Raw genomic sequence first — 12,306 nt, 5'->3', positions numbered from 1 at the left:
GCTCCTGAACACAACCCTTGACAGATTCTGTGAAACAAATTAAGTCCTTGACCCCAAGTATCTGGGGGAGTTCAAAGTCCACAGGAGTTCTAGTACTGTGGTTGTAGGAAAGTGACGCAACCAAATTCCATGGGGACATGATCAGGCGTGACAATGCACAAGGGAGGGATGAGGGAGCAGGGAACGAAGAATGTAATTAATGTACCCTGTACCACCCTGCCTGACAGACTGCACTCAGCAGAGTGCATGGTCTTCTCTGCCATTGCCCCTAGTGAAAGGGGGGAGATACAATTATAGGTGTGCTCCCAAGTAAGAAAACGCTCAAATTGGAATTTATAGGAGAGGTAAATTAAGCAGTGACTTTTTGTCTGATATGTTTAAAGGACTTTTTTCTTAGAGAATTTCACTTAATGTCCAACACTGACTTAATGGATTTGATTTACACATTGTCTCTTGAAGAAAACAAGTACATCTTTGTATTCTAAAGCAACCCCTGGTTTTTCTGTTGTTTTTGCAACCCATGTTTGTTTGTTTGTTTTTAAAGATTTTATGTATTTGACAGAGATCACAAGTAGGCAGAGAGGCAGGCAGAGAGAGAGGGGGAGGCAGGCTCCCTGCTGAGCAGAGCCTGATGCGGGGCTTGATCCCAGGACCCTGGGATCATGACCTGAGCTGAAGGCAGAGGCTTTAACCCACTGAGCCACCCGGGTACCCCTGCAACCCATGTTTAAAGGGAAAAATTATTTTTAACTCTGTCCAGCTTAGCAGTAACATTGGCAGCTGCGTTAGGTCCTTTAGGACTCTTTATCTGGAAAGTGAAGGACTCAGATCAGTTGAGTGATTCCTGTAAGTCCGCAACTCATGTGGCTCCTCAGAGACACACAAGCTTTTTTCCACTTTTTCCTTATCATGAAGGCTTTACCCTGAAGTGTGACTACATGCATTACTTGAGTCTACAGGTTTCCTGGCTTTGGGTTGGAAATGAATCAACACACTCTGGTAACGCTTATTTCTTGCAGATCAGAGGCTTATGTGTTTGGTTAATTTTTTTTAAACTGGATAACAACATACTCCATAATAATTACAGCTTCATTGACAGCCTGTTTCAGTCTACAGATTCTGCAGGAAGAGGAGTGATAAAGAGATTTTCAGTGGTAGGGGACTGAGTTCTGATGGTCCAGTGTCACTAGGCCCCTGTTACATCTGCCCTTCTGTGCCTGGGGGAGAGTTGGCATCTCTGGTCACAGTACCCTCAGGCTGTGGCAGAGACACCTGCCCATTTTCCCTTTTTAGCCCAGTCAGAGCTCAGAGGCAAGGGGCTAGAAACAGCTGCTCTCCAACAGTCTGTTCCTCCAGGAGGCTAAGGATGAGCATCCAACCAGGCCTTTACCAGGACATGGAAGGGCTTGTTCTTTAACCTTTGCAAATACACTGGAATAGTGGCTGCTTCAACCACATAAGGTTGAAAATTTAACCTGTAAACATTTGGTCTGAAGAATGTGCATGTGAGTGAGGGCTGGGCTGATGATGTCTTACTTGGCTTCTCCCAGCACAGCACCTTGCCTGTTTGGTCTTGCACATTCTAGATGCACAGTAACTATTTCCCAATTGATAGGAATTGATAATAATCAATTGCTTTCTAACTGGTTTGATAAATAATTCATTTTATGACATTCTCTACTCACAGAAATCTGTTTGGTTCTGGGCCTAGGTACAGATCCATACTGCTTAGGCACAGAGGGAAAGAAGTCTGTTTGCCTTTGCCCTTGTTCTTAAATTAAAGAGGGGAGGGAGGGAAATGAACATTTACTGGACACCTGCCTGGGATCATTCTAGGCATTTGTACGTAATTCTCATAAACTCATGAGGCTTTGTCATCACCAGTGCACAAATGAGAAGACTAAGGCCCAGAGTCATGAAATAACTGGCTTGAGGTGACACAGATAGTAAATGGCAAAGGAGGAATGTAGACCCAGGTCTTGAGTTACTTGTGAGAATCTCAACCTGATTATCTTTTTTTTTTTTTTTTTTTTAAAAACTGTGTGTTCCCTGCTGACTCAAAAGTCCGGAGTTTGGGATCCCTGGCTGGATTGGTTGGTGGAACATGTGACTCTTGATCTTGAGGTTGTGGATTCAAGCCCCACATTGGGTATAGCGATTACTTAAAAATAAAATCATTAGGAGCACCTGGGTGGCTCAGTGGGCAAAGCATCTGACTCTTGATTTCGGCTCAGGTCATGATCTCAAGGTCCTGGGATTGAGCATGGGTCAGGCTCCCATGCTCAACAGGGATCTGCTTCAGATTCTCTCCTTCTCCCTTTGTTCCCCTACCCCACCCTACAACCTGCTCACCTGCTTGATCTCTGTCTAAAATAAGTAAATAAAAAAAATTTTTTTTAAATAAAAATCTTTAAAAAAAAGAAATAAAGAAAGTCCTTAGTTTGGATCTGAACTGCCCACTGAACTAACCCCCAAGTTTTAGTTCACTTGGTGGCTACCCAGGCCCATTTTAATGCTGTGGGAGAGGAATTTTGGAGGTTGCCCTCAGTGCATGTGGACCTCTCTGTGATCTCTCCTGGCTGGAGGGTTTCGGGTCTCTTCACTCTGGTTGTTTGGGAGAGGGTGTTGACCAATGCCTCAGACCTTGATTTATAGCTCCACTACTTCTAAGCTGGATGCCCTTGGGCAACCCACAGCTAGGGCAGATTTTGACTTTCACTTGAAACTTTAAAAAAAAAAAAATTGAAAGCTGGAAAAGAAAAAGCCTTGGCTTTGGAAAATATATTGTGACCATGGCCTCCAAGAATCTGAGGGGGGATATTTTGGAGTAGCTTCTTAAATTTTCAGAGTGTATTTTAGATTCTTAAAAAGGCAGAGACTGCTGGGGAACACACAGCTGTGGACTAAAGGAAGGAGAGAATCATTGTGCCATTTAACATTCAGCACTTGGATTTAAAGAAAAACCTCATTATGTGTTAATCCCCAAAAGGACTTGAGCTCTCAGGGCTCCAGACTACCTTATTTTCACAGATGCAAATCCTGAGGCCCAGCTTAGTGAATGTGCTGCATTACTCTGGTGATGTAGTCTAGTAGAAATGGCTTCATGGCCAAGTATACACAGGTTAAAACTCCAGCTCCATCAGTATGTATTAGGTGAATTTGCAGAAGTGATTTGACTCTGCTTTTCAGTCTCTGGTCTTAGAATAGGGATAATCCTGTCACCTTGTAGGATGCGATCAAGACTAGAGATGGTGGGGGCTCCTGGGTGGCTCAGTGGGTTAAGCCGCTGCTCAGGTGGTGATCTCAGGGTCCTGGGATCGAGTCCCGAATCGGGCTCTCTGCTCAGCAGGGAGTCTGCCTCCTCCTGTCTCTCTCTCTGCCTGCCTCTCTGCCTACTTGTGATCTCTCTCTGTCAAATAAATAAATAAAATCTTTAAAAAAAAAAAAAAAAAAAGACTAGAGATGGTGGAAGTAAGGCACCTCCTACAGTGCCCAGAATACGGTTGGCATTCAAGTAACAGGTAATAGTAACTCTCCTTAATTTCTAAACTAGGACTCTAAGTCTGCCACTCCAGTGACCTAAGAAGCAGTTGTGACAAAACAGCTTAGGGATCCACAGCCAGCCCTCCTATCAGCTGCTCAGCTTCCTGTTCTTCAGACACCTCTGACAGCCAACTTTGACTATATAGCTGGCCATACCCTCCAAAGGCATTTCTTGACAACAGATGTGTGCATTGGTAATGTCATTCTCCAGGCAGGTGTTCTTCCCAGAAGCCTGGCGTGGCTCTGTCCGGCGTGTCTGCACTCGTTTCTCTCCCCACTCTCCTGGGCCTGGCCAGGGCTACTCGCAACAAACAAAAGCAGGATATTGGCAGTGGAAAGGAGGACATGTTCTGGTACTCCTGTGCCCTGCAGCACACATACCATTGAGAGGGTGTAACAGGGCCCAGGCCTGCAGTTAGGTGCAAATACATGTGCACCAGCTTTTCTCCACTGCAGACAGCAGAAGCGCAAGACCTGGTGACCGTGAGTCACAGAACGCTTGTGCTCCCATCTAGACTGCCTGTTCTTGCCACTCCCACCATTTTCAGTTTGGAAACATCTGCCAAGGGCTTACTCTGCTAGGCCCTTTGTTAGGTGCTGAATCTACCAGCAGCAAATGGGACTGCTCCTGTCCTCAAGGAGCTCACAATCCAGTGAAGGAGAGACTGGTACCTAAGAGCTTCAAGTCAGAAGCTGGGAGGCAAGAAGGAAGCCCCTGCTTCTAGTGCTGGCCATTTGCTAGGCTTCTCGCAGTCATTCAGAACTGGATTAAATGTCCTCACTGCTACCCTAAAAGTAGATGGTATCGTCATTTCACAGATGAGAAGTGAAGCCGCCAGCCCAACATCAGTTAGGTGGTAATTGGTGATTCTGAGATTTGAACCTTGGATCATTTAGGGAAAGACCTGATATGCACAGGATTAAGGGAAATGAGGTATAATTACCTCATTTTTCAGATGGGGAAACTATGCAGAGAGAGAAAGGGCCTTGTCCAAGGGCAAGTAGCTCGGACAGGTAGCTCCCAAGAACTTGAACCAGACCTCATTCTTCCCTCATTCAGAGCTCATCTTGCATGCCTTTTACACTGAAAGGAATTTGAACTGCTTGCCCAGAACAGGGTCTTCCTCCACCACCTCCAATAATTCATAATTCTGATTATACACCATTCTAGGTACTGCATACCCATACTCTTCATGCTGTACCCAGCTCTCAAGTCCTTGAAGTTCAGCATCCAAAGAACAAGAGGAAATGCTATAGGATTGGAATGACTGATGGCAGATGCCATCGGAGTTGAGCACCAAGAGGGAACTGGACACTCCTTAAAGAGAAATTCTCAGGGTCCTGCTTCTCTAGACCTCTCTTGCTTGGTTGCTTTCCACAGCTGCTTTAGTGCCTTCCTGTCTCCCTCCTCTACCCGGAAGTAGTAGCACCCATTGTGACTTCTCACCTTTCATTGTAAAGTTTTGTTTAGACTTTCTCTTCCCTAACTCATTATAAGCTCTTGGAAAGTGGAGTAGGGAAATTTGTACCTCTATCTTTTATATCTACAGTGCTTGCCAAGTTACTGTAATAGTATACTTGCTTTGCTCTTCACAGTTTGCAAAAGGCTTTCCTCATATATTAGCTCGCTTGATCTTCACAGTGCTCTTTGTACTAAGATGCTGTTGGTCACATTTTGTCAAGGAGGAAAAGCAAATGAGAAGTCCAGAGCTACCCAGCTAGTAGAGGAAGTGGCAAATAATGTTAGTGGCTAGCATAATTATCATCTGCTCTTAGCAGTTAACACTTCCTGAGTTCCTCCTGGACTTAGCCTTTTATACAAACATCTGTATAGTTCGATACGTGTTATTTCATTTTCACAGTAGTCCATTTCACAGATGAGGAAACTGGGTCAAAGAAATCAGGTAACTTCCCCAAGATGACATGAGTTGGCAGGGTCAGGATTCACACTAAGAGGTGGCTCCATCCTGCCTCTTAGAAAGAAGGATGTGGCTAGGGTGGGTGGTATAAAGTCTTGACAGCAAGAGTAGATTCTTCACTGGAAAGATAACATGGGCTCAGCGGGCCAGGAAGCACTTAGCTCTGGGTCCTGGGAGGCTCAGAAATGAGGAGGAGCTTATCTTATGTAGACTTGGCCTGTGAACACACCCAACCTGGCTGAGGGATGGAGCTTTACAACCAGGTAACTTGGAGGAGAAAGGACCTGTGGATCTAACGTGTCTCACACAGTGCTAATGGAATTTTGCCCCAGTTATTTTATTTTGAAAATTTTCAATTATATAGAAGAGTTGAAAGAATAGTTCAAAGAATACCCATGTATCCTTCACCTAGATTTGTTAACCTCAAGCCCTTTTTTCTTTAAGTATGTACACACAGACATGCACACACACACACACAATATATATTTAATTTTTGCTGAACTATGAAAAACTAGGTTGTGGGTAACTTTCACCCTTACTCTAACAATGCTTCTTCTAAAAATTTTTCTATATAACCAAAGTATCATTACAGCACCTGAGAAAGTAATTTCACAATATAATCTTTTTTTTTTTTTTAAGATTTTATTTATTTATTTGACAGATCACAAGCAGGCAGAGAGGCAGGCAGAGAGAGAGAGTGGAGGAAGCAGGCTCCCCGCCGAGCAGAGAGCCCGATGCGGGGCTCAACCCCAGGACCCCAGGATCATGACCCGAGCCAAAGGCAGAGGCTCCAACCCACTGAGCCACTCAGGTGCCCCTCACAATATAATCTAATGTACAGCCCAAATTCAAATTTCCTTAGTTGTTCCAAAAATGTCACTCATGGCTGTTTTGTTTTTCAGTCCAGAATTGAATCCTAGGTTTGTGTTGCACTTGGTTACTGCGTCTCTAGGCTTTTTTAATCCCTGTACCTTTATTCCTTTACAACATTAACTTTTTGGAAGAGTCAAGACCAGTAGTCTTAAAAAATGACCCACATTCTGGATTTGCGTGATTGTTTCTTAATGCTTAACATAATTTTTTCACAAGAGTGTTACATCAGTAATAGTGGTGATGGTGGGTAGGTTTTTTAAAAAGAGGTGATTTGAGCTTTTTTGGTTCATCAAGATACCTGTGTAGACTAGAGGTTTTTAACTGGGGCCATGACTTGGTTTCAGTCCTTGACACACATACACATACACACACACCACACACACAGCCCATACCTAAATAATATGCATATTTTCAGGGCGCCTGTGTGGCTCGGTGGGTTAAGCCTCTGCCTTCCGCTCAGGTCATGATCTCAGGGTCCTGGGATCGAGCCCCACATCGGGTTCTCTGCTCAGTGGGGAGCCTGCTTCTCCCTCTCTGCCTGCCTCTCTGTCTACTTGTGATCTTTCTCTCTTTGTGTCAAATAAATGGATAAGATCTTTTTTAAAATACGCACATTTTCCTTGTGTGTGCCTTTTTCTGAGAGAGGCTTCTTGACCTTTGTTAGATTCTCTAAGGGCTTGGGACGCCTGGGTGGCTCAGTTGGTTAAGCAGCTGCCTTCGGCTCAGGTCATGATCCCAGGGTCCTGGGATCGAGTCCCACATCGGGCTCCTTGCCCTCCGCAGGGAGCCTGCTTCTCCCTCTGACTCTGCCTGCCATTCTGTCTGCCTGTGCTCGCTCTCGCTCACTCTCTCTCTGACAAATAAATAAATAAAATCTTTAAAAAAAAAAAAAAAAATATTCTCTAAGGGCTTGAAGACCCAAAAAGGTTAATGTCTGCTAGGTGAAGCAGGCAATACAGAACTGGTTTCTGGGATCATCTTCACTCTGAATCAACTTCCTTTGAGGGGCTAGCAGTAAACCGTAACTTACCCCCATCTGGCTTTGGATCAAAGAGAGGTCTGTCGGTTTGTTGTTAAACCTGGGAGCTAGAGACAGCCTATATAGCCTGGCTCCAAGGATCCAGAAGAATTTCTTGCCTCCTGCCTTTCAGGTGTTCAGAATGCCAGGATTCCCTCACCAACTGGTACTATGAGAAGGATGGGAAGCTTTATTGCCACAAGGACTACTGGGGGAAGTTCGGGGAGTTCTGCCATGGATGCTCTCTGCTGATGACAGGACCTGTCATGGTGAGTGAGTCCCTCTTGGTCATTAGAGTCCATTGACGGCACCTCTGGTTCCCCATGGCCTTTGATCTAGTCTTCCATCAGCCAAGCCCTCCCCTTTTATTTTTTCAGTCATTTAACAAATGTTTGTTGAATACCAGTTAAGTGCCAGGTAAGATCTTTCCCTTAAAAACTGAAGAGTCTGATTTTGGGTGTGGGTTGGTGGGCAGGGAGGAAACACAATACAGTGCGGTGAAGACCTCAGAAGAGAGCATTACAGGTTGAGGAGGATACACTCACGTCGTGTGTAGAGAATCAGAAAAGGAGACCCTGGAGTGGGACGCTAGAGAGAAGTTCCACCTTCCCTACCTGCTCCAGAAAAGGGCTTTAAGCCTAATCACAGATTTGCCAACCCTGTGTTGGAGGAACTGTCCCTCTCTAGTGGGGATGATGACTTCTGGCGACTTGCTTTCATGAATTAGACCAAAACATTTTGTAATCTCAGAAATGACAGGGAGGCACCAATCTGACTTGTCCTCTGGAAGCTCCTAGGGCAAGGAGTGCAAAGGTGGATTGTGACTGGAACCTGTACATCCTTGACTGAAGGTCACCTCAGCTACCCCTACCCTCCAGTGGTGATGTCTGTCATCTTGTCTACCCTTCTCCCTGTCTGCTAACAGGTGGCTGGGGAGTTCAAGTACCACCCAGAGTGCTTTGCCTGTATGAGCTGCAAGGTGATCATTGAGGATGGGGATGCATACGCCCTGGTGCAGCATGCCACTCTCTACTGGTAAGGTGGTGTCCATCCTCCCCCTGCAAGAGTGGCCAAGAGAGAGAAAGAGGTGGCAGTGTGAATTGGGCAGAAACAGCGAGCATATCACAGCACTGGATTCCTATCATTCCAATGCCTGTAACCACCTCTGTAAGCAAGACAGTTAACATCTCTCTGCCCTCTGTCCTCAACCTGCTGTGAGAATAATGAGACTTGGCCCTGGAGTCCTCCCGAAGGAAGAATGGCTGGGAAGATGCTCTCAGAGAAGGATCCCAGAAAGTTAAAGGCAAAAGCCCCTTAAAATTCACTTGGTCCAATTGCCTCAATTGACAAAGAAGTCAGGCTGAGGCCCTAAGAGGGGAAGGGGGCTTGGTTCTCACTGTGAGTCAGAAGCAGAGCGAAGAGAACCCAGGTCATTGCACCCACATTCCTAGGCTACCCTAGAGACCCTGGGCTCCTCATTCTGAGCAGACAAGGATGGTAATAGTGGGAATGTGGGTACTATTGCTTGAAGCCACATGATGCAGTAGTTGTTGGGGGCTTCCAGGTGGGGCTCCAGGATCTTAACCCCCTTTATATTCCTCTTCCCAGTGGGAAGTGCCATAATGAGGTGGTTCTGGCACCCATGTTTGAGAGGCTCTCCACTGAGTCTGTTCAGGACCAGCTGCCCTACTCCGTCACACACATCTCCATGCCAGCCACCACTGAGGGCAGACGGGGCTTCTCCGTGTCCGTGGAAAGGGCCTGCTCCAACTACGCCACCACTGTGCAAGTCAAAGAGTGAGTACTTTGAGGACCTCTAGAGCAGGACTTGTTACACAGAGCCCTTATATGGAGTTCCAGGGGTGCAGAGTTCCTTTTACCCCCATCTCATATCTTTCTCCTGGAGCTCGCTATGCTGTAACCCCACCTGGGTCTTGGCACATACTCTTCCCTCTGACTCGATTGCTTCCCACCAGATACCAATGCCAGAACGGCTCACCTTTCACATGTCAAGTTTCAGATCATGTTTATTCTTTGAAATTATCTGGCTTGAGTATGTGTATTAGTTTATCATCTGTCCTCCTGATGAGTTCCTTCTGGAACTTAGTCTTGTTCAGTATTGCATGCCCAGGGCCTAGAGCGGTGCCTGGCATGTAGTACATGTTCATTGATGATTGTTTTGTTGGTTGAGTAAATGGAGGAAGGAAGAGAAAAAAGTTAAGACTTCATCCTAGGTCCAGACCAGAGACCAGATAGGGAAAGAGTCTGTGTTTGTCTCATACCATTAATGAGGCACCTGTGGCTGCCAACCCTGTAAATAGTGATTGTGTGTTTACTGTGTGCTGAGCACCAGGTGCTTGCAGTATAGGTGAGAGGTACGAGGGTTGGGGGAGTCATCAGGAAGTGAGATCTGCACTCAGACCTCATTAGATGAAGAGGGGAAGCCATTGTGTTCAGTGCAGAGGTGGGAGTCTGTGATTGTGTCTAGTGTAGATTGGGTGGTTGGGAATAGGCAGAAAAGGGGCTATTAAGACATATAAGGATTGTGAAAACTGAGGAGGTCTTTTGAGGGATAAGCAACAAGGTGAAGCAACCCAGTTAGTGTTCTAAAAGGATTGCTGGGATGGGTGCTGAATGGGTGCTGGATGGGAGAGGCACAAGCCTGGTATTGTAAGACCATTTAGGAGGCTATTGAAAGATCAGGTGAGAGGTGTTGGTAACTATGGTGATGAAGTGAAGACAGGGTTTTTGAAGACAGAGAGGGTTGGGGGACTCCAGGTAGAGAAGATGCCATCCAAGTGTCTGGCTTAGGCCACTGGGTGAGTGGGGGTGCCCTTCACTGAGGGCACCCTGTAAAGGGCATTGCATTTCTCCTGTGAGTGGTTTGAATCTTGAGGGCTGGGAGGAGCCTGGGGCGTGTTGAGCCTTCCTGCAGAAGTGAAATTGGTCAGATACATTTTTAGGATGTCTTCGTCCTGCCTCAACTCTTGTCTGGCCCAGGGTCAACCGGATGCACATCAGTCCCAACAACCGCAACGCCATCCACCCTGGGGATCGTATCCTGGAGATCAATGGGACCCCTGTCCGCACACTCCGAGTGGAAGAGGTACAATGTGTGTCTTGTCTGTCACATGAGGATAGGACATGGAACAGACCCTCTGGGACATCATGCTATGGCCTTTGCCTTTCTCCACCCCCAGTCTCTCTCTTGTTTTGCCACAGAGTTTGTGACCACTGGTGACCTCCTCTGTCAGGCTGACACATTCCCAGGACAGCAGGGATGGCCTGACAGATGAGATATCTGACAGTATGCCAGAGACAGGGCAGTGGGGGGCTCCTGGCAGCTGGAGGCCACCATTAGCAAGTTGAACATTGGCCATAATGTGCTTGGATCATCTGGGCTGACGGTGGGTAGCCTGGGTTGCGACAGCCTGTGGGAGCCAACCTTACACTGCTCTTGGCTACAGGTAGAGGATGCGATTAACCAGACAAGCCAGACACTTCAGCTCTTGATTGAACATGATCCTGTCTCCCAGCGCCTGGATCAGCTGCGGCTGGATGCACGACTCTCTCCCCACATGCAGAATGCTGCACACTCCCATACCCTCAGCACCCTGGACACCAAGGAGAATCTTGAAGGGACACTCAGGAGACGCTCCCTGAGGTGCTGCCTCCTATCCTGATTCCATGCTGACCCATGCTTATCCCTCAGATGAGGTTGAGCTGGCTTTGGGAGGCTGGCAGGGTTAGGAAGGGAAACCGCTGGCCAGGGACAGGCCATGAGGATTGTGCTGACCCAGCTTCCCCCATGGGAGTCACAGTTTATAGCCAGGGCCTGTGTGTGATCTGACCCACTGTCTGCCAGGTTTCCTTAGAAACCAGAGAATCAGGCCCTATCCACTGAACTCCTGAGCTGAACAGGAAGCACCAGTGCTGGCTCCTAAAGGAACAGCAAAGGGAGGCATGGGGCTCAGAGACTGGAGTAGGGGCACAGGGAGGATTAATAAGTATAAATAAGAACACTGAAAACTATAAAGCAAGAGATGAATGCAAGCTGTTTTAGATTTGAGGGACCAACAGTTAAAACCCAAGTTGTCCAGGTGCAACAGGAGGGAGCACTCGCCCTGGATGCAGGTGCCAAGTAGGGAGACTGAAAGAACAGGAGTTAGACGCAGCAGCTCTCTAGATAGACACACCCATACCATGCCTTTGAGCTGAGCTCCCTCCCTTCACAAATCACTTCATCTCTCGAGCTTCTGTTTCTGCATCTATGAAGTGGGATTGTAAGACAAAGATGGCTGTCTCACCAATTACATAAGGATTCAGTGTGGAAAGGGATACAAAGTAGCACAGTGCCAGCAAAGGGTCAGCACTAAGTGAGGTGTTGTTGGTATCATTGAGTCAAGTTCTCTATCCGCCCTCCTGATCAAACAGACTGAATCACTCAGGGCACTTGCCTGGCATCTGTTGAAAACAGGGCCCTCTCCACAGGTTGCTGGCATAAACTTCAGGCTGCCCTCTTGGCCTCGGCACAAGTGAGCTGGTAGAGTAGTGCGCCCGAGGGCAGAGAAGCCTTGAGCACATGGGTGCAGCCAGAGAGCTGCTTAGATACCATTGTGGGAGAGAGGGCAGCTCAACTTACGTGCTTCTGTGGGCGTGGTTGGTGGGCGGCAAAGAGTAGAGCAAGGGCTAAGAAGCCTGTGGACAGTCCTTTCTCAGAGCCCAAGTGAGACAGGATGTATGGGAGACAAGTTTTCAGGGTTGCAATTCACCTGCAGTGACTTCAGCCTTCTTGTCCATCCTTCAAGAAGTCAGTAACAGTTACCAACCATTACTGTTATGGACTGCTCTTAAAAATGTAAATACAGTGGCTCTGTTGCTGTAAGAATCATACATGCTCATTATTTTAGAATTTGGGAAATGAAGACAGGTAGAAAGATGAGCAAAATAGCC

At 46.9% G+C, this 12,306-nt stretch overlaps 1 protein-coding gene across 3 annotated transcripts in view; it reads left to right on the top strand.

Moving 5' to 3' along the window:
* Positions 1 to 12,306, top strand: part of LIMK2 (LIM domain kinase 2) — a 61,972-nt gene that overhangs the window by 37,270 nt on the left and 12,396 nt on the right. For all 3 annotated transcript variants that reach the window (XM_059140663.1, XM_059140662.1, XM_059140664.1), the window contains 5 exons: positions 7,487 to 7,622; positions 8,279 to 8,388; positions 8,962 to 9,150; positions 10,354 to 10,459; positions 10,821 to 11,017. In XM_059140663.1, the coding sequence (XP_058996646.1) occupies positions 7,487 to 7,622; positions 8,279 to 8,388; positions 8,962 to 9,150; positions 10,354 to 10,459; positions 10,821 to 11,017 (738 nt within the window). The remainder of the gene's footprint in view (positions 1 to 7,486; positions 7,623 to 8,278; positions 8,389 to 8,961; positions 9,151 to 10,353; positions 10,460 to 10,820; positions 11,018 to 12,306) is intronic.

Source organism: Mustela lutreola, chromosome 11 (genome assembly GCF_030435805.1).
Source record: "Mustela lutreola isolate mMusLut2 chromosome 11, mMusLut2.pri, whole genome shotgun sequence".
Classification (NCBI taxonomy): domain Eukaryota; kingdom Metazoa; phylum Chordata; class Mammalia; order Carnivora; family Mustelidae; genus Mustela; species Mustela lutreola.
The sequence above is the reverse complement of the archived record's forward strand: the minus strand, read 5'-3'. Positions and strand labels throughout refer to the sequence as shown.